General features: G+C 37.0%; 1 protein-coding gene across 2 annotated transcripts in view; it reads right to left on the bottom strand.

The window, feature by feature from the left end:
* Window positions 1–22,056, bottom strand: part of Gcfc2 (GC-rich sequence DNA-binding factor 2) — a 28,183-nt gene extending 6,127 nt beyond the window's left edge. For both annotated transcript variants that reach the window (XM_013034646.1, XM_013034647.1), the window contains exons 1-13: window positions 21,737–22,056; window positions 20,114–20,239; window positions 16,622–16,846; window positions 15,231–15,328; window positions 12,670–12,779; window positions 12,192–12,378; window positions 9,565–9,688; window positions 8,599–8,680; window positions 7,939–8,051; window positions 6,882–7,081; window positions 5,168–5,318; window positions 2,743–2,864; window positions 488–564 (exon numbers count right to left, since the gene is read on the bottom strand). In XM_013034646.1, the coding sequence (XP_012890100.1) occupies window positions 488–564; window positions 2,743–2,864; window positions 5,168–5,318; window positions 6,882–7,081; window positions 7,939–8,051; window positions 8,599–8,680; window positions 9,565–9,688; window positions 12,192–12,378; window positions 12,670–12,779; window positions 15,231–15,328; window positions 16,622–16,846; window positions 20,114–20,239; window positions 21,737–22,013 (1,892 nt within the window). In that variant the 5' untranslated portion in view covers window positions 22,014–22,056. The remainder of the gene's footprint in view (window positions 1–487; window positions 565–2,742; window positions 2,865–5,167; window positions 5,319–6,881; window positions 7,082–7,938; window positions 8,052–8,598; window positions 8,681–9,564; window positions 9,689–12,191; window positions 12,379–12,669; window positions 12,780–15,230; window positions 15,329–16,621; window positions 16,847–20,113; window positions 20,240–21,736) is intronic.
* Window positions 22,057–22,642: the final 586 nt, after the last annotated feature.

Here is a 22,642-nt window from a genome sequence, read left to right as displayed (position 1 = left end):
ACCGGTGTTCTAGGCTTATGTTATGTTTCCTATAAAGGCACTACTGTGTTCTGAGCACCCTCTTCATCTTTCTAAAGTACTGTGCATTAGCCACCAACTTTACCCCCTTTCAGATAAGGATATCAGTACATGGAAAGGGTCAAGGCCAAAGACCTAGTAATGGTAGATCCTGGTTCTACAACCTGTGTCTTCACTACCTTATGCCACCTCTCACATTCCTAGGCTATATATAAAAAACAAACAAACCAAAAAAAAAAACAACAACAAAAAACTAACAAAAAAAACCCAAACCAAAATCATACAATGTCCAAGTGCCCAACATGGGATATAGCAGACAACTGAAAAATATTTATTGATATATTAAGTTGCACATTAGTAGAATATGTGCACCATATTTTGAAAATAGTATAGTTTTACATTGCATTCTCAACAAATCTGTCTTATATGGTAAGCTATTTCAAGATAGCTATAAATCAACAACTCTTACCTCTTTGGATATAAAGGAATAAAAACATCATCTTCTATTGTCTTCTTCATTCTTGAAATAATGGATTTAAGTAAATCCTATTTAAGAACGTGATAATAGCAAGAATATGGTTGGAAATATATTTACCAAAATCTACAATTTTTTTTATTGTGAAAATACTGTACAGAGGGGTTACAATTACATGGGCAAGATAACGAGTACATTTCTTACCAAGCATTGTTGCCTCCTGCTTTGTTTCCCCTTCCCATTCTTTCCCTCCCCCGACCAAAGTTGTAAAGTTCGTTTTTCAACATAACGACTTGTGCATCTCATTGTTAGCCATTGAAATAATTATCAATTGGGTATAACAGAAGCATTCATCCCGGTTGTTGTAGATGTTTGTAGCTGCATTATTTTCACTTTCTATTACAATTTGTTGCATGAATACTTCTAATGGGACACATCGTTTTCAGTTATGAGACTATTATAGGTAATGATGTGTAAAAATTCTTACATAAGTCTTTCAGTAAACATAATATTTCCAATGGGTATATACATAAGAATGAAACTGATAAATATAGCTTATAACCATATGTTCTATTTTGTACAAAAATAGCATACTGCTTTCCAAAACAGTGGTACCCTATTTGTATTTTCACTGGCTAAGAAACCCTGTCACCCCTACTTTCTTTTTTGTTTTTTTTTGCCAGTCGTGGGGCCTGAACTCTGGGCCTGGGAGCTGTCCTTCAGCTCTTCAGCTCAAGGCTAGCGCTCTACCACTTGAGCCACAGTGCCATTTCTGGCTTTTTCTGCTTATGTGGTGCTGAGGAATTGAACCCAGGGCCTCATGCATGCAAGGCAAGTACTCTACCACCAAGCCACCTTCCCAGCCCCTCCCCTACTTTCTTATTAAAACTTGTATTTTTGTTTTTAACTTTTGTTATTCTGTGGCTATAAATTCAGATTCTCATTGTTTTTTATTTCTCATTTCCCTGTTCTCATATTTGGCTCTTTTGTAAAGAATGTTGTTTCTGTATGTTTATGGGTTGTGTTTTTGTGTGTGTTAGCTTTTGCCTTTTCCTTATTGAGTTGTAGAAGCCTACAATTAAGCCTACAATTATGAGCAACAAATTGCTCATAAATGTAAAATCCAAACAAATTTATTTTCTCATCTCCTCTTGGTACAGGCAGGTGCAGTTTGTTTCACCATATCCTTTTACCCAGAGTGGTTAATTCATTTTGTTTATATGTAAAAAATTAGACCACAATATTCAATCAGGGAATTTAAAGCACTTATACTATGTACATTCATGAAATTTAAATATTAGCTCAAGTTTTTGAAGTCTGCAGTGATATGAATGTAAATATATAATGATATGATTGTAATTGGAAAACTCAGGACTTACACATGCTCATTAGGATTCTAACTTTGTAAAAGAAGGCTGGATGAAAATCTCCTACAAAGGAACTGGTTCCTGACACCCTTACCAGGGGAAAGCACAATGACTGTTTAAATATTTGTCCTGTATGAGAAATATTTCTACTATATGATAGTGTGCCTATTTTTAAAAAAGAATCCGTATTTGAAAAATAAAAATGGTACATTTTATGCAATTATTTAAGTTGCTGACAGTATATGTAGCACAAACTTAAGCTGTCACCTTATCCCAACCAAACTATTCATGAATGTACAATGCAAACCAGCACATTGAACTGAATGAAGTCTTATGTCTCTTATTAATCTCTTACTCAAGACATAATCATATTCAAGTGGCCGTCTACCAATAATTATAGCATCAAAAGACAAGCAATTTTTTTTTTTTTGGGGGGGAGGTCAGTTATGGAGCTTGAACTCAGGGCCTGGACAATGTCCCTGGGATTTTTTGCTCAAGGCTGTGCTCTACCACAGCGCTAATTCCAGTTTTCTGGTGGGTTAATTGGAGATAAAGAGTCTCACAAACTTTCTTGCCTGGGCTGTCTTCAAATAGCAATCTTCAGGTTTCACCCTCCTGAGAAGCTAGGATTACAGATGTGAGCCATTGGTCCCTACAGCAAAATTAAATTTCATCTTAGTCCATTTCTCAGGCATCCTGAATTGTTTTAAGAACAACAGCGTTCTAAGGATGATGTTCTAGAAAATATCTCCACAAAATAGCAATGCTTATATAAAAATTATTTTATTCATTTACTGTTTTTTTGCAGTGCTAAGGACTGACCCTAGAGCCTTGATTGAACCCTACCACTGAGCTATACCCCAAGTCCCCAGATATCATTACCTGTTTGCTTTTATTGACTTCATTTTCACAAACAGAATGTTCTTCAAGAATCTCTCTGCAGTGTGTTATTAAGCTTCTTGTCTGCGAAGTTGACAAGGGATCCCAAATGAATTCTACAAAGTCTGAAACCAACATTTCAGTGATACACAACTTATTTACTCCATTGTTTTGCATCTCATGTACAAATAACTGAGGTCTTCAGCATAGACTATTTTTTTTCCTTATGAAGTTAAAATTAATGGTGAATTATTCCAATTAAATATTTGCACATACTTTCATTCCTTTGTTCTCCAGCTTTGTTGGACTTCTCTGGTTAAGCTACAACTTTAGCTTAAAGCCTCCTTACCACTGAGTCTGTGCCTGTAACTATGCAGCTAAAATTTGAATTTTAAAATATCATGTCACCATAAAACTAAAATGAGCCCTTAATGATGGTCAGAAATCATATTCTCCTTCCTTGGTCTATTCACTTATTCTTTCATCTAGAGGATTATTTCTGACCTTCTCCTTGTTCTTATTCTCAGTTGATGAACCATTTACTCTTCTAAATGACTGTTTGTTTTTTTGTAAACTTTTGTCTCCTCCCTGTTCTCTCGTATCTACTTAATTTGGTAGGAGAGAGGGGAGGAGAACAGAAGGAAGCAGAAGAGACGTTCCTACCCTAGCATATATAGCACTAATTCATCTGAACCTGCATGTACTCTCATGTCTCCTATTTCTACGGAGGAAGAACTGACATGCCAGAAAAGGCCAACCTTTGACAGGTGAGTGAGCTCTCTATCCTTGTGCTTATTTGCACATTGCTCCAGGAATTTGGTCCTTTCACTTGGCATTGTCACATATTTTCTATCTTTTGCATCGCTGTGAAACACTATTCTTCTTGCACTAAAAACAACTCCTTAATCCTATTACATTTCCAATACTGCTTCGGTCAATTTTCTTTAAAACAACTTCATCAAAATATTAATTTTAATTTGCCATTTGTTTCTGATTCTTAGAGATTAGGTCTTATCATCTTCCACTGTATTGAAACTGCTTTATCAAATCACAAGGTAGTCATATAACAATACCCATAGCAGTGGTAGTAATCTTCACCTGGCTTATTATCAGCAATTACAACAGCATATCATTCTTTTTTGCTGGAAAGTCTTTTTCTTCTGGGATGCCACTCCCCTGGCTGCCTACCTACCTCTCTGATTTATGTTGATTGTTTATTAGCTCTTCTCCTTCTAAACCTGAAGAGAACATCCTTTTTCTTCCCCATTTGCAATCATTTCCTTAGTACTTAAAGTCATTTTATCCCTTTAAATGTCATCAACTTGCTCATAAATTCCAAACATATACCTCCTGCTGGGACCACTCCTTTAAGATTCACATATTCAACAATCTACTTGACATTTTTGTTTATATGTCAGGCATATCAAACTCAACATGTCCTATTTTAAGTTCCCAATACGCCTCCCCACACCATAAACATTCATTTTAATAATTCTGGCTTTAAGAAATTCAAATTCTTATCTTTCTAGTTGCTTAAGGAAAAAAAATTAAAAAGGAACCATTCTTCATTTCTATTTCTCTGTTGCCCTATAACCTATAATTCACTAGCAAATTCTGTTAGTGCAACTTTTGAATTATAGCAAAATTCAACCACTAGAAACCTGTAACTATTAATTTCTTATAAAGCTACCTATCCTTGGGATTGTTTAATCCTAAGAATGTGGATTTCTCAGAGTAGTATTTAAAAACAGCTTTAAAGTTTTATCATGTTACTGAGAAACAATGTGAAGCTGGCTGTTTCATCTTTTATATGAAAGTTCATTCTGTGTGACCTGGTAAAACAGATGCTGACCAAGTAAAAGAGTTTTAGGTATAACAAGAGCCTTCAGATGTTGAAGACTGAAACATTAGCATTAAAGTACTTAGAGATGCTGGCATGAAAATATAATAATGTTTACATAAAGGAGAATACAAAGAGGAAATTTAATAGGATAGAAGAAAGATAAAGAGAAGAAACCTAACAGAAACTAAGAAAAGCATTAAAAAAAATAGTGTGGATGAAAGCATGTCGCTGACAAATGACAAGCATCACAAATAAAGCAATCATATCACAAATACTAAAGATGTAGGGAATTTCATACCCAGATATTTGTATAAATATTCTTTTATTTTTTTGTTTTTGTTTTGCTGGGGCTTAATCTTAAGACCTCATTCTTACTAAGCATGCACTCTGCCCTTGAGCCACAGCTCTCTAACCTCCAAACATCTTTTAATCAGCTTGAACAGAACAAATGTTGATATTATTAAACATAGCCCTTCCTTTTCTTCTATTTCACAGTATCTAAATACGTATTTGTAATTACCACAGACATTAACGATCTTACAATCTGTCAAAGAACAATTTAATAGTAGCAAAATTATAAGGTACCTGTAAGTCGAGGAATAATGGTTTTGTTGATGACAGCAGATAAAATTTTTTGATCAGAACTATCGGCCTTCTTTGTGTCTTCCATACTGTTCTCCATGAATTCTTCTACAGACATGAACCATGGCATTTGTCTTAAACCTGTAGAATCCAACTTACAAATGAAATTAAAAGGTTATAAATCAATAATTAAATTTATAATAAAGTGAAAAAGGCAAATAAAAAATTCTTCCTTAAGAATTTTCCTAAGGACAAGGGAGAATAATTATATATTATAAAACTATGTATGGAACATTAGTCATCTAGGCTAGGCAGCATGACATGATTTAGGGGTTCTAGGCAGTAACAAAATTGTACTTGCTACATTCATTGTAAAGCCAGTATTCTGCACAGACATTTGTTAGGTACTTGAAACGGATGTAACATTTACTTCTGTTCCTTAAGTATAAAATATGTAATGTATGTGGTTTATTTTATTAGCGAATAGCAGATGGTCAATTAATACTTTGTCAGTGGCTAAATGGAATATTGCTAGCTAAGAACAGTACCCAATTCAACGTGAATGGGTACCAACTAAGTGGATACCCAACCAATTACCTAGCACCTTCTTAGAAATAAGGGTGGTTGCTACACTATGAATGCTGTGTGGTACTGACACTAACCTGGAACTAACAGATATACATGACTAAGTCAGGGAAGAGTAGAATATGTTTAACAAAACAGAAAGACAAGGTTATGGTCCCATTGTTTGCTTAGTGAAATGTTTATCTTTTGCTTTGCTCTCGTCCTTGAACCTCATTTTCCCATCCCTGTTTAGCAGGCATCTCTACATGGATGTAAAACTTCCTTCAAATCTCTCTCTGAAAAGTCCATACTCCCATTAATGTGTGGAAAAAGCTGCAGTTTAGAATACAAATCAGGATGATGTTTGAAGGTGGAGACATAGAACCTGATGTTATTCTCTACGTTTTACCAATTCTTACTTCCTGACAACTGCTGTAAAATCCATTTCTTTGTCACTATTATCTACATGATGAATCTGTCCCCTTGAACCTGGATACATCAAAAGCTTTTCATGTCTTATTTTCTTCCCTGAAACATTCTTTCCAAGGTGTCATTTCTATACTTTCAAAATAAGTTCTTGGCTCTCTGTTTAGAGTTAGTACATTAGTGTGATCTCTGGATTCTGAACTAGTATATGTGCCTTTATACCTTTATTAAATCACCTTTCTCCTCTCCTCTTCTGATATATTATACATCTTTCAAAGCTTTAAATTCTTTGTCTTATTCTTCAATGTGCTTTGATTTTTTCCCCTCCCTCCCTTCTCCTTCTCTCCTTATATTAAAGTCTGAATTTTGTACTTGCTAGGCAGGCAGTGATACCATCTATACTCCTAAGTTCCTTTCTGTGTTTTTCTAACTGACTATTTCTATTGTGTTACCTCCAACTTTAAAACTCTTGAAACAAAGCTTTTATGTCTAATTTCCCAAACCAATATCATTTTATGATTTGGGTGGGAGACTTTCAAACAACACAGAAAAAGCTTCAAAATACGTTTATTGATGTTTAGTGCTGCTCAGTATTAAAAGTCAAATAGGTGTAAAGAATATTAAAAAATGTAATCAACTCAAATTTTTAAGGGTATGGTGTTTCATAGCTAACCTGATAGTAGACTAACACATGTGACCATAATTAGCACATGTTAAACACAAATACCTTAAGAGGGTTCCAATCAAGCAACTGGACACGTATCAGAGGATTTAAAAGCTTTGGTATGCATAAACCAACGAAAGCGTCAGAGTAGGAATCAGGAAACTTTTCTCGCCATTGCTGAAATTTCATTAAGATATTCTGAATGTTACAAAAATCATCATGTACATCTTCAAAAACTCTCTTACAGTCCTGTAAAAGGTCACCTGTAAACAAAGTAAGTCTCTTTATACTATGCATTTGAAGTTTGCTTCCTTATAAATACACATATATATCACTGTGTAGCCAACTGAGCCAAAATCTTTCCTTTGATATTAACATATAAATTTATTTTACTAAAAAAATCACTTTAGGAACAAAAGTGATAATATAAGCAGTAATAATGTTTGTCATTTTTTTTGGGGGGGGGGTCCAGTTGTGGGGTCTGAACTCTGGGCTTGGGCGCTGTTCCTCAGCTCTTCAGCTCAAGACTAATGCTCTACCATTTGAGCCACAGCACCACTTCCGGCTTTTTTCTTTTTGCTTATGTGGTGCTGAGGAATCGAACCTAGGGCCTCATGCATGCAAGGCAAGTGCTCTACCACTGAGCCACCTTCCCAGCCCCAGTGTCTGTCATTTATTGAGCCCCTGGCTGTAGGCTAAAAAAAAAAAAAAAAAATCAATCTTTTAGCTCAATTTTTCATCGTTACTATTTCCCTTCAAGGCTAGTATTCCCAGTTACTTACAGACAACAAACAAACTGAATTTAGAACTCTTGCTTGCCCCTTCAACTTCAAGTCTATGTAATTGCAAAACTCAGAATCCTTCAACTGTACCTAACATACTTTGCATAGCACTCAAAACAATTCCATTTTTTTCACTTGTTTTAAATAAAAAATGATAATACAGAAAGAATGAAGTTAAAAAAATGAGGAGGTTGTAATAAAAGATTAAAGGATAAAGGAAAAAACTATACAAAGATAGCTTAAAGGGACAGAAAACATTTTCTAGGAATTATCCCAATGGTTTCACATAACATATATTTAATGCAAGCATATTCAAGTCAAATCTACTAGAAACTGACCCCGGCTCTTCTCAAAGTCAGTTATCTCTGTAGAAGACAATTCCTCATCACTTGATGTCCCTTCCTCATGGTTACAGTTCCCAGAAAGTAACCTTGCTTGTCTTCTTTGTGCCCTATATTTTGGAATAAATTGAAAATAAGTGAAAAGTAAACAGCTCTTGCTGGAAATAAATGCTTTCACAGAAAGCAGAAGTGTATTATTATCCATCTTAAATGGTCACATCATCATCATATTAGCACACAATTTCATGTGACTATTTTTGACACTTTTCATTAGAGTTGATAGTTCCCCTTTTTCCTTTTGCTTTCCTTTTCTTTTTTTCTGGCTGCAGGGGTGTCTTATAAGACATTCCCACTGAGCACAATACTGTGGGCTAGTAAGTTTCTGAAGAGGAAGCAACAATGTAATTAGAACTCATTTCCAGTTAGAAGCAATTCCCAGCCTGATCAGTGCCACTTTGTCCATTTCTTTCAACTGAAGGAAATACAACAGTAGATATAAAGTGGCTAAGGATTGTTGAACTGAACTTCAGCTTCACATTATACCCACAAACTAACACATCAGATTGGGGCTATATATGTCATAGAGTTAAGTGTATTTAAATACTGAAAAGTACTTGTGCAATGATGCCTTAAGTCTTCCTTTTACATAATAGATACCTTCGAGATTCAATCTGTTCCAAAATCCTTTGAGTTTTCTCATCTGTAGCCAAGCTTTCATTTGTTAATGCCTCAGTTTTACCTGTTAATGAACAAATTGAGTTTCTATTGTAAATTCAAAAGAAAAAGTGAAACTTGGAAAATGAAAATGGTATCGTGGATGAATATATGCAATATATTTAGACACACATTTACTTTAATTGTATATTTCAATATGAATTAAATACAAATATTAACTCTATTATAATATTAACAGGCATCAAATTTGCTAGAATAAAACATGTACCTCTGCTCTTGAATGTAACCTAGCACCTGAGAATAGCAACAAAATTCTACCACAAAGTAGCTGTACTGTCCGCTATTAGAAATATTTTTATTACCAATAGTTTATCTGAATTGTTACCATTTACATTTTAGCATTTACCATTCTTTGTGACTATTTTGAAAGTCACTATGCTAGTTTTTCTCAGATACTTAGTTATGGTCTTATACCTTTTACTATCCAACAGCACTTGGTTAAAAGAAGGCATTACTGAAATCACAAAACCTGTGCTAGTACTTGAAGGAAGCATACAAATCTTATAAAATGAGATCTAACATATGTATTTCTATTGAAAGCCACCAGAACCAATCTGTGGAAGAACCTCTGAAACACCACATTACATTTCTGACCAAGTCTGTAGATTTATGAATACTCATATCCAAAATAATAGCCACAAAATATTTTGTCTCAAATACTTAGTGATTAGGAGTTACAATATTTAATTTTTAGCCTTGGACTTGACTGAAGGTATTTTGAAATGTCTACCTTTAAAGGTTTGGGGTTTGGAAGAGGGGCTAGATGAAAGGTTAGTGTGAATATACACAAAAATCATTTTTATATATAAGAATAAAAATATTTTTATTCTCCAGATGATAATTTAGCTAAATGAATAGTAAGTTGTATTGAACAAAAAAATCACTAACGTGATAACTGTTGTAAATACGTTGATTCATGTTTTAATTCATCTTGCCTGCGTTTCATTAAGGTCATGGCTTGTTTTAAAAGAAGTGCATGCATGGATGATTCTATTTCCTGGATGCTGATAATCTGAAATACATATATAAGTCACACTTTGAAGATCATGGATAATATTAAATAGTATAAAAAGGAATTATTTATAAATAAATTATATCCTCAATTCTTCAATAACCATTTCCAATACTAGCACATTTCAATTACAAAATACTTGTGAGCAACACATTTGTATTTTCAAAATTAAACAACAGAATATCAACTGTGATAAATATAACTATCAGATGATGACACCAAATGTGATGGAGTCAGAAACATGAACATGAGTGACAGGTAGGACATAGGACAAGAGGAGGAAATGAGAGGGCAGGCGTTCCACACAGGCCAAGGGGGCAGAGAGCAGGAGGGACACAAGAAGAAGAGATCAAATCTGATAAACTGACAAAAGGTTTAAGGGAGGAAGCTCAGTGTTAGTGTGCTTGCCTACTATAAGCAAGCACCAGGATTCAATTCTTAGCACTAGATGAGGGGTGATGTAGAATGGGAGAGCCGGAACCAATGACAACACAAACAGTAAGTAAGTGAGATGAAACAGCTACATCTTGGGCAACAATTGCTCCCACTTCAATGATGGGGGATGATGAGGGGCATCAACAGCCACTATTATGGATAGATACATCATTATCCAAACATGATCTTATGTTATCTAAGAAGATTCTAACTAGAATTCTTCAAGGATGAATGAAGAAAAAGTTACAATGTAACTGTAACACTGTCTTAGAGAGGAAGTACCAAATGTTATTAGAATGCAGCCTTTTCCAAATAAGATAAACCATATAAACTATAAAAAAATTATTCTTCATCAAGAAAGCAAAGAAAAAAAGGAAAATCCCTCCTGAGAATATAACTGATAACAAGGCAAAGGTGACAAGTAATTCATAGGAAGAAAAACTACATAAAGGTAATAAAGGGTTTGTTTGAGATCAGCCATTTTTTAAAAATTAATAGATTATCATAATTTTTGTAGGGTACAATTTGGAAGTATATTTTGTGAGCCCTAAAATATTTATAAATAATTCATTTTATTGGATTTCGTTTTCTTAGAATTTTTCTTAACATGAAATTTTGACACAAAACGTTATAATAAAAAAAAGTGGGTTGGGGAATAATACTGGTATTTGAACTTAGGGTCCCATGCTTTCCATTTAAGCTGCATCTTTAGAACTTTATGCTCTGCTTTTTTTTTTTTTTTGCCAGTCCTGGGGCTTGAACTCAGGGCCTGGGCACTGACCCTGACCTTCTTTTGCTCAAGGCTAGCACTCTACCACCTGAGCCACAGTGCCACTTCTGGCTTTTTCTGTTTATGTGGTACTGAGGAATCAAACCCAGGCCTTCATGCATGCTAGGCAAGCTCTTTACCACTGAGCCACATTCCCAGCCCCATACTCTGCTTATTTTTGAGATAGAGCCTTGCTCTTTTTTTTTTTTTTTTTGGCCAGGCCAGCTTCAACAGTAATCCTATTTTATGCTTCCTGTCAAAACTGAGGTGCTAGGTACATGCCACTGTACCCAGCTACTTTTGAGATGTGAATCTCATGAACTTTTTCGTAGGCTGGCCTTGACTATGATCCTTGTAAATTCAGCCTCACAGATAGGATTACAGGCATGAGGCACCAGCACCTGGCTTATAAACAAAATTTTACACACTGTTAAGTATGGCAGCATAATAATTACAAAAAGTTATGCCCAACATTAAGGGAATGCTTGATCTCATATGTTAAAAATGTATAGAGCTGGATGCTAGTGTGTTGTGCCTATAATCCTTACTATTCAGAAATTTGAGACCTGAGGATCATGGTCCAAAGCCAGCCTATGCAGCAAACCCAATAGATTCTTATCTCCAATTAATCAGCAAAAAGCCAGAAGTAGAGATGTAGCTCAAGTGGTAAAGAACCAGCCATGAGTGAAAAAGCCAAATGAGAGCTTGAAGCCCTGAGTTTAGTGCAAGAATGTGCATGCGTGACCCTTCCCCCCAAAAAAATAGACAAAAAACTCCAAAAACACAGAAACAAGAAAAAAAATACAATCTTTTTAGCTGGGCGCCAGTGGCTGTCATGTATAATCCTAGCTATCCAGAAGGCTGAAATCTGGAGGATCTTGGTTTGAAGTCAGGTAGAAAAGTCTGTGAAATTCTGTCTCTAGCAAAAAGTCAATCTTGAGGTATGGTGCATATGGCAGAACACCAGTCATGAACAAGTAAGAAAGCTGAACAAGGAGAGTGAAAATAGTGAGAGGCCCTGAGTTCAAGCCCCAGTACCAGGACAACAGCAAAATAGAAAACAGGCTGAGGCTAGATGTGGTGATACAAACCTATAATCTCATCACTTGGGAGGTGGAGAGGGGAACTGTGAGCTCCAAGTCAAACTGGGCTACATAGTGAGATCCCCTTTCCACCCAGGAAAGTATGTGGACAAATACTACAGAAAGATTAATGAGAGATTTACTCCTTTCTCTTTTGAACTGGGTAGTAAAGGATTTTGTCTTTCCAAAAAGAAAACAGTATAAATATTTAATCTACCTTTTCATTAAGACAGTCAATTACATTTTCCACATAAACTTTCATGCTTTTGTAGAACTTGTAGTTTTGAGACTGATTTGAGGAGTTCTCTAGGTTCAGGATGGTACTTTTTGAGCTCTTGACACCTTCTACATATTTTTCATATTCTCTCTGGTGTGAGCGATGAGTATCCTGCAGTAATGTCAATCTAGAAAAACAAAATAAACATTGCCCAATTTTTATAATTTTTCTTTAAAAGCAGAATTTTATGATGACTGCTTTTTAACTATGTTATATGTGTGTGTGTGTGTGTGTGTGCGTGTGTGTGTGTGTAGGTGTGTAGTAAATATTAAAAACACAGAAATCATTTAGGTTGGCATGGTAATGTAAGAAATGCTATTTTTCTATAAATCTGCTTAATATTAAGACTAGTTAAAAGGAACACAACACTTTTTGATATTAAATGTTGAGGACAAATTTCAAAGTCTGCAGGACTCACCTAGTATTCAGCTGCTTCTTTATCATTTCTAAGGTCACAAATGGAAATGACCGAGAGGTATCAAACTTCTTTAGCATTCCAGATTCTCTTTTATTGGAAAGGTCTCTTCCCTAAAACCAACAGTAAAATTATTTTCTCATAAAAATAGATTTTTCCAAATTTTATTAATTTAAACTTTTGTATTTTTTAAATTTAATTTTAATTTTATGAAAATTACCAAATATTTTTATTAAAACTTAAAATTATTATTTTTAATAATTTGTCAAAAAAGAGCTAGCTCAAAAAATAGATGCTTTTGTAATTCTGATGATCAAAATAAAATGTTTAAAAAGTATTCAGTTTCAAATTTTAGAAAGTAAGAGGCAAATTTTAAGAATGTGACTTCTCAAACCAAGTGCCAGTGGTTTTTATACCTATAAGTCTAGTGACTTGGGAGCCTGAGATTGGGAGGATCATAGTTGGAGAGCAGCCTCACTCAGAAAAGCTTGCTCAATGGAGACCTGGGCGTAATAGCTGACACGTACTTGTTAATTTATCTGATGTGAAGACAGAAATGTAGATTGCACCCAGAAAAACAACAGGACTAGAGGTATCTGCAGAGGTAAAAATCCTGCCTAGCAATTGTAAGGCCTTGAGTTCAAGTCCCATTACCATCAAAACTAACTAAATTTATTTATTTCTTTTCTTTAATCATTTTTTAATTTAAGAATGTGATTCTTCACAAAGTATAGTTCCTTAAGTTTCCACAGCTCATTTTGTTTATAGTCTAAAGCACTCTCAGAAAATCATGGCATTTTTGAAGGAGCACCAGTGAATAAAGCCACTGTTATTTGGGTTTTTGGATACTTTCAGAGGAATGTATTCCTGAGTAACACATGGCATAGTTCACTTAGTAGGCTGAGTCCTCTGGCTAGACAAGCTCATACACATGGACCATGTACTGAACCAACTCATTGATTTCACTATCTTTTATGTTCCAAAATTACTATCACAGGCTGACCTTTGTCTTTTAGTTTAAATAACATGAAGATCTTACATGTTTTTTTGCTTAAAAGAACAAGTAATATCTCAGAACATCCTTATCAAAAGATTCAATTTTAAAAAACCTTATATTTGCATAATTTTATGCTGCTTGTAAGTATTTTGAAACATATCATTTTAAGTTTGAGCCTTCAGTCTTTAACAGTCAGGTATTTATATTATTATCTTTCCCATTTTATTGATGAGAAAACTGAGGCTTAGAAAAATCAAATCTTTTAATATTGACTAAAAGCTCCCAACAAGACTGGGTACCATTAGATATAAAAATGGATAATTATTCATTTTTGACTCAATGGAGCTTAAAATCCTAGCATGAAAGTCCATGACTTTTATCTCCAATAGTGATTATATATATATACATATATATACACACACATATATGTATATAAATAATCCCTCACCTATATATGTATGTGTGTGTGTGTATATATATATATTTACTTATTTATTATTATTATTATTTTTTTTGGTGAGGGGGTAGGGTTTTGGAATGAACCAAAGCTTTGCATATTGCTATGGAAATATTCTACCAATGAACTACATTCCTGATCCATTTTTGTATATATATATGTTTTATGTGTAATAGATCTTTCCTCTTGAACTTGAAAACAGTAAGAAAGTCTCTTCTCTCTGACTTCTAAAGATACCACTTACATTTTCCATTTCCATTTGTTGATAGTTTTAGTTTAAACCTCACCATTTATTAAACATTACTTTTAAGTATCTGCTCCAGATAGCATAAACTATTAAAAGATTTTAAAAAATAGGTTCCTTGAATTGGAAGGAATGTACAAAAGAATAGGAAAAAAAACAAAACAAAACAACCCTGAAGACAAAATCCATCTACCCAATGTAGGGGATTGGATGGTGGTCCTCCAAGAACTATACGTTCCTATGTCTTAACCCCTGGAATGGAAGACTGTGATTTTATTTGTAAAGAGGTCTTTGTGGTTGTATCTAAGGCAAGGATCTTGAGATGAGACCATCTTGGACACTCTGGATGAGCTCAGTAAATATCCTTACAAGAAACAAGAAGTGTGGCTGGGAAGGTGGCTCAGTGGTAGAGTGCTTCCCTTGCATGCATGAGGCGCTGGGTTCGATTCCTCAGCACCACATAAGGAGAAAGAAAAAAGCAAGAAGTGGCGCTGTGGCTCAAGTGGTAGAGCGCTAGCCTTAAGCTGAAGAGCTGAGGGACAGCGCCCAGGCCCACAGTTCAGGTCCTACAACCGGATCCCCCCCCCCCCAAAAAGAAACACAAAGCAGAAACATAAGAAGGCATGTGAAGACAGAAGCAGGAAAAGGAGACACACTATCACGACTCAAGTAGCACCTGGAGTAAGCAGAAGTGTAAAAGGTAAGGGACGGTTCTCCCACGGGGCCTTCAGAGGATGCACAGACCTGCTGATACCCAGATGTGATTTCTGGCCTCCACACTCTGAGAGGATAACGATCTGCTCTTTGAGGTCACTATGTTTGTGTTAACTAGTTACTATCATTTGTGTTAGAATAAAAATGATTACCTCTATGAGTTTAACTGCTTTCCTCATTTGTTGTTGTTCCCAAATATCTTCAGTTTCATCTTCCTGACTCCCTTCACTTTTTTCTTCATTTCTGCTTGCTTTAAATAGAAAAGAAAAAATAAATATTTTTCCATTCCAACTGCAGAAACCAGCATTTTGGGGATAAATTTATTTTATAGAAGTTTAGGAGTAGTTTAGAAGTCATTCATTCTTCATGTGTTATTTATTCGTCTCTAAGGAGAAGATACCATTATTAACCTCATTTTAAAAATGAGGATACTCACATGCTAGAAAGTTAAATACTTAGCTAAGGATTATATTAAAGCTAGATGCAAGGTAGTGATCTGACTCTGGAACCTGTCTTCTTATCACCAATCCAGCCCACCTGAAATACTTCAGTCTACACACAGAAAAAAATAGAAATGTCTGGTGATTTTCCTTGCTAACGGTATCTAATTTCAACTGAGAATTCAAATATCTAAAAATAATTTCTGATTTATAAGGAGCCAAAGTCTCATTCTGAATGAAAAAATCATTTGAAGTAACAAAAATCTTGGGAGAATATATATGTCATAAATGAGAAATGTAGACAGCCTTTGAGCTTTAGCAAATTACTGAAGGAGAAAACTTTTTATTGTAGTATGGAAGATTTTAATATATGACACCTATAAATCCCTGCAGAGTCTTCTATGTTAAAAAGATAGTTTATAAAAGTTGATAGTAATAATTTCCAATGTTTCAAAAATAAGGCATCATATAAATTTTTTAACCTGTCAAAATCAAGGAGTCAAGGAGGGGACGGAATGGTGACACACACCTGTAATCCCAGTACTCTAGAGATGGAGGCAAGGAGATTGTGATTTCAAGGCCAGCCAGACCTACAAAGCAAGACCCTGTCTCAAAAATGAATAAATAAAAATGAAATGAGGGGATAGGTATTATTAAATATTATTACATTTCCTTTGATAATATTTTGATACAAATGCATCTTTTAGAGGCCACAAAATAATGAACCAAATTGAGAGTAAATTAAAACAAATTTCAACACTCAACACAGGAAATTTTGTCTTAATACACTAATTAAAAAAAAGCCTAAATTGCTGGGTGCTGGTGGCCTATAATCCTAGCTTCTCAGGTGGCTGAGATCTGAGGATAGTGGTCCAAAGCAGCCCAGGCAGGAAAGTCCATGAGACTCTTATCTCCAGTAAACCACTAGAAAACTGGAAGAGGCCCGGTGGCTCAAGTGGTAGAGCACTTGCCTTGAGCTGAAGAGCTGAGGGACAGTGCCCAGGCCCAGTGTTCAAGCTCCACGACTGACCAAAAAAAAAAAAAAAAAAGAAATAAAGCCTAAACCTTCTCACATATTGTTAAATAAAGTAAATGTGTAGTACCTGTTTCTTCAGCCATCCTTTGCCTAAGAGTCTGAGGCTTGGGGGCAAATGGTATTGTCTTCTGGTAGTTATCAGGCTCACTCTCAGAATCCTCTCCACTGTTTCTCTTCACATTACACACGGTGGAGCGATTGTTTACAGTCAAAGAAATATAGTCATTCTGGGCCCTGGATAGCTCACGTTTTCTGCGGGCTGCCTGAATAAAAGTTGCATCAGGCATCTTAACTGAAAGAATCAAACAGGAGGACAATGAAAAGCAAGCACCAAAAGAATATATATTTCTCACATTTAAGCAAAGGAATAAAGCACCATGTTCTAGATTGTTTGCTATTTTCATGTATGTACACAGCTGTAATAAATAGCTCAAATGCTGTATCAGTAAAGGAAGAAAACTAATTTGTTAACTCTGAATTTGATAGGTGTGGCTCTTTGCTGAGGGGTACTTCTCAGGTGCAGAAGCTCTGGGTATCAGGGAGCACAGGTGGAGGGGGCTTGGTATGGAGTTTCTTAGCCAGTGAGAACCCCAGAAGACAAGTCTGGCTTACAAAGTAAGAGACCAAACTATTTCACAGTCCTCTGAGTGGGAACCCACACACAGGGAGAAACAGACTATAATCAGCACAAATACAAGCCAGATGCAAAGTCATGTGTTAAGTCCCATGAATAATTATAAGAAGTTGAAACGTGTAAAGGAAATAAATTTCCTTTATGTTTAACCAGTAACTAATTAAGTAACTAATTGGCAACGAAGTTTAATAAAGCCTTAGTTTTTAATTTATATAGTGTAAACCTCATCAATATGAGATTTTTTCCATTTAAAACAAGTTCATGCATGACCCAAACTAAAATTTATCTTTACACTCAAGAAGAAAAAGTTTTTCCAAGAAAAATACCATCTCCAGGCATGGTATTACAGGACTGTAATCCTAGCACTTGGGAGCCTACAAAGGAGGATGAGATTTTGAGGCTAGCCTGGGCTACACAGTAAGACACTGTCTCAAAAATAAAATAAGCAAAACACTATCATACCTATACGAAAGAAAGACAAAAAATAAACCTAACAACCAACCAAACAAGAAAAATCCCAATAGTAAGCACAACAGCAAGAGAAATTCTTATTCTCTCAAATGCAGTAGACTATATTAGCAATTTTTAAACTCTTATACATTAATACCCAAGCTCTAGTCCTAGAGATACAGATTTAATTGATTTGAGGTAGAGCTAAGTTTGTTTTTATAGCTTCCTGGGAGACTAATGTTTAACATAATACCTGGAGGTTCAAATAGGCCAATGTATATAAATATGGAAACAAACACATGAATTAGAAGCGACTAACATAAAATGACTTAGTAGTGCTTATACAATAAGTCAACAGCAATGACTACATTCTCTCATGAGCTTCTAGTGCTACAAAAAGCCAATCCTCTTAAGCTACAATAAAGTTGTAAAAGTGGGGTTGGAGGCATGTCTCATTTGGCAGAACACTTAGTCAATGTGCAAAAACATCACGTACCAAGTTTGAATTCTGGTCTCAGATCAAAAAGAGAAAAGAAAAAAGTAGAAGTTCAAGGAGGAGAATACTTTTTTGGTTCTGCTTTTCTACATCCAACATGTAGGTGGTTCCTACAGAGCAGATGCTAGGCATGGGATGAATGAATAAAGCCAACATCAGGTTTTTATAAATAACTCATAAATAACTTCCATGTACATCATTCTGACACAAAATCTAAGATTCAGAGATCTACTAACATTTCCCTTTGGTAACAAGTAGAATCTGCCACATTTCAAGGCAGATATTCCATTACTTGTTCATTCTCCTCACAGTTCTAGCATCTCATCTGCATACAAAATTAATTCATTCGGGCTGGGAAAGTGGCTCAATGGTAGAGTGCTGGCCTTGCATGCATGAGGCCCTGGGTTCGATTCCTCAGCACCACATAAGCAAAAAGAAAAAAGCTGGAAGTGTCGGTGTAGCTCAAGTGGTAGAGGGCTAGCCTTGAGCTGAAGAGCTGAGGGACAGCGCCCAGGCCCAGAGTTTAGGCCCCACGACCGGACCCCCACCCCCCCAAAAAATTAATTCATTCCTTCCATAAGCTCTTCAAGTTATCACATTCCTCTACTATTCTGGTTTTGAGACAAGGTCTCATTATGGAGCTCAGGCTGGCCTTGAACACATGATATTCCTGTCTCTGCTTTCCAAGTGCTTGGACCATAGTGTTCCTCACCATACCAGCTCCCTCCATCTTTTCTTCTATAGACAAGTACATCAGTGTTTCTCAACAGGGAATTGGTGAGATGGACAATTCTTCATTATGTTGTCTACACTGTAGAACATTTATTTGCCCTTGTCTCTGGGATACTGTATGCCCACATCTCCCTCATTCTAAGCATTAAAAATTAGCTCATACATTTCCAAATACTGCCCTCTCCTTGGTGGACAGTGCAGCTGATAATTTATAAGAATTTCCTTATATTGGTTAATCTACCATAATCTATAGTGGTATGGTTTGATAGCCATGTGATAATATAAATTTAACTAAGTTAAAAATACAATTTCTTAGTTGGTCAACAGCCCCATGTGGCTAGTAGCAACTGTACTAGACTGTGAAGATGTAGTATGTTTACTTTATAACAGAAAACTTTACTGTTCAGTACAGTGTCTGAATCACAGAGGCTTTGCTGGTTCACCAGACTCAGTGATAGTGTTGTCTTCAACACTTTCTACTTCTATGCATTGTAAACTCGGATAAGAAAAACCAAGGTTACAAGGCTACAGGGCTACTAGTTAGGCTAATAAATAGGTTAATAATAGGTTACTATATTACAAATTCTTTAAAATGTATTTAAGAATTTCTTTTCCTTTATTTATAAATTTTTTCTTTTATAAAAGAAAAATCTTATTTCCTTTATAAAGCTATGCATTCTACTCTACTGATCTTCTTAAAGGGGTCTTTGTGTTGGATGGAATGAAAAAGGAATCTATAACATACAGCATGTTATAAACACTGGGGTTAGGGGAAAGGTGAGTCAGACCTTCTCAACTCTGCCACTGTAGCAGAAAATCAGTCTTAGATAATAAGCAGAAAAACTTTATTGACAAAAATAGGTAGGGGGTCTGATCTAATTTCTAAACAAGTGGATGACACTGATCCTTCTAAAAAAACATAATTGTCCTTTATTTGCTTTGTCTGATTTATTGATTTTATTGTGATCTGAAAGAAGACTAGCCAATTTGTCTTCATGAAATTAAAAATTACTTCATGAAATTTTTTATATGAGTTTCCTGTTGCACCCCATATATTTGACCAATTCTTAACCACTCTTCAGGCATCAGAGTGAATCAGCCAGTACAGGGCTGTGGCTAAGAACAGGCTTTGGAGCAGGATGTCTGGGTTTGAATCTTACTGGTACAGAAAATTTTTGCTATGGATTTAACACAGAGTTAGAACATATGTTCAGTATTATACACAAAGACTTCAGTAAAATACCAACCTATTGAACATTCTTTTTCTTCCAGAGAGCTAGAACTGTCAGAAGAAGAACTCTGAGCCTCCTCTTCATCTGAGGAATGATGTACTTCATCCTCTTCATCTGTTGGAAGATCAACCATTCCGGATTCTAACAGGGTATTTTGGGAGTACAAGAAAGTATCAAAGATTGGCATCAACAATAACACCTGAGAAACAAATGACATAATATATATTATGGTTTTACTAGGCTCATAGATGTCTAATTGAGACAACTAGATGGCACAATAAATGTACAAAGACTTTCCCTATTTGTATAATCTACCTATCTATTAGGATAGCTCTCAATCAGAAGAGGAACCCTGAAGTAGTATCTTAAAAAATAGACATGATTAAGTAGAAGAAAAAAATTAAGTGTATGAAAAATTGTATGATGTGCTAGGCACAACAAAACAGAATTTTTGAATACTCATAGTTCTATACATTTAGTTCTATTACTAAGAACTGGGAAGATAAAGGAAATGCAGCAATGGGACTTTCATCCTAATTCCTTCCACCTCTACAATTAAAGCTTTCTAATAGGCCAAATTACAATGGCTAGTGGCAAGAAGTGTACAATGAACACTGTGGTTAAAATTAAGGCACAAGTCTCTTTCCAGTGTGTGATTTTGGAAGGCCATTTGGTCTGCTAAGCTCAGTAAAGCTACACAACAATATAAAGAAAGAAAATCCACCAAATTTTGGAGGAATAAATTTAATTGACCGATTGTCCAAAAACTATAGTTAATAACAATGCATGGTATAATTGAAGTTGCTGTTAAATGGCCTCACTACAAAAACAGATAAGGCACTTTAATTTAGCAATTCCACAATGTGTACCTATTTCAGATTGTGTTCTACTAACTGTAGGTTTTTATTTATAAGTAAGTACAGAGGAAATCACGAAGAATGTTTTCATGGAACTTAAAAACAGTAGAGACAGGGTGCTGGTGGATCACGGCGAGTATTATTAATACTAGCTACTGAAAAGGCTGAGATCAAAGCCGGTCTGGACAGAAAAGTCCCTGAGACTCGTATTATCTCTAATTAACCACCAGAAAGCTGGAAATGGACCCGTGGGTCAGGTGATAGTGTGCCAATCGTGGGTGAAAAAGAGCCTCGTTAAAGTTAAAACCCAGAGCTGATGAGAAAGAAAAAAGAATTGAAAAGTCTGGACTTCCAAGACGAAGGAAAAAAAAAAACTGTCCCTTGGTAAAATGCTAGCTTGGAGCAGAGACATTTGCTGGAAACTCGTATGGAAGAACCCCAGGTCCTCCACAAGGCTTGGTGCAGTAGCGCAGGTCGGTCCCACGGTTACCGCCTCTGGGTGTGTGTGTGGGGGGGGGGGTGTGTGACACGGTGACACAGTGCCGCCTATGTCACCTCGGAGGTCCCTCCTCGGGGACGGCCTAGCGCTCCTCCTTCCACCCGTGTTTACAGGACTGCCGATGACGGTCGCAGAGCCACCGGGAGCCAGGGCGGTTTCCACGGCCCCCGCACCGCGGCCTGGCGCGGCCGGCGGGCCTGTCCCGCTCCCGGTCCCGGTCCCCGGCGACCCCGGGAGGCTGAGCCCGCAGACATGACCCCGGACCCCGCCCCGGCCGCTCACCTCGGGCGCCCGCGCCGCCGCCGCCTTCCGCCCGCCGAGCAGCTCCGGGGCGCCGGGAGCTCGCCCACACCCGACCGCGGCCCCGAGCACCCCGGGCCCGGCGGGGCCGCGCCGCCGCTTCCGCTCGGCCGGCGGCAGCACCGTCCTCCATCCGGCCCGGGGTCGCCGCCTGACCCTTCGGCACGGCGGCGGGCTCAGTAGACTGGTCGTCGGCGCCCTCGCTGTCGCTGGAGTCGGCTTGGCGCCGTCGGAAGGTGCGAGGCGGCCGGTGAGCCATGGTAGAGGCTGGACGGCGGCCAGCGCGCTTCCCGGCCCTGGGAAGCCAGGTGGCTACGGCGCGCGCGTGCGCGCCTCTCCTCGTGGCCGCGCGCATGCGCGCGCCCCTGCCTCGCGCGCTTGGAACTTCCGTTTTGCCCTACGCGACGCATGCGTGGTGTGCTTTCTGCTTCAAGGGAATCGGTCCATGAAAAAGTTCTTTGCCAGGTTGTGCTTAAGAGTTGAGGCCGCTTCTGAACTCTTTCAGACCTGAGGCAATCTCCAGAGCAGCCTTTCTCATTTTACACTGACCGTATGTCTCATTTTGCTCATTTTGTTCAAGTCCTATGTAGGAATCAGATGCTATGTATGCTCTGTGGTCTGGGCAGGAACTGTCCTGTGTGGTCTTCTTTTTGGAGCTCCCTCTCTGGTCAAGAATGTAAAAGCAGGACTGTGAGCATTGGACACGCGGGAAACATTAATCAGGGAATATAGATTTCAGTGATTAGCCCACCCTGGCCACAAGACTTAAAAAGAACCTGGGTAAATGCTTTGGCCCAACAGAGCAAGTAGATTGCTTAGAAAGACAGAGATAGAACCCTAGCCCCTGGCTTAGGAAAAACCAATTTTCAGGGAAAATGAATTTCCCAG

This window comes from Dipodomys ordii, unplaced genomic scaffold (genome assembly GCF_000151885.1).
Source record: "Dipodomys ordii isolate 6190 unplaced genomic scaffold, Dord_2.0 Scaffold192, whole genome shotgun sequence".
NCBI lineage: Eukaryota > Metazoa > Chordata > Mammalia > Rodentia > Heteromyidae > Dipodomys > Dipodomys ordii.
The sequence above is the reverse complement of the archived record's forward strand: the minus strand, read 5'-3'. Positions and strand labels throughout refer to the sequence as shown.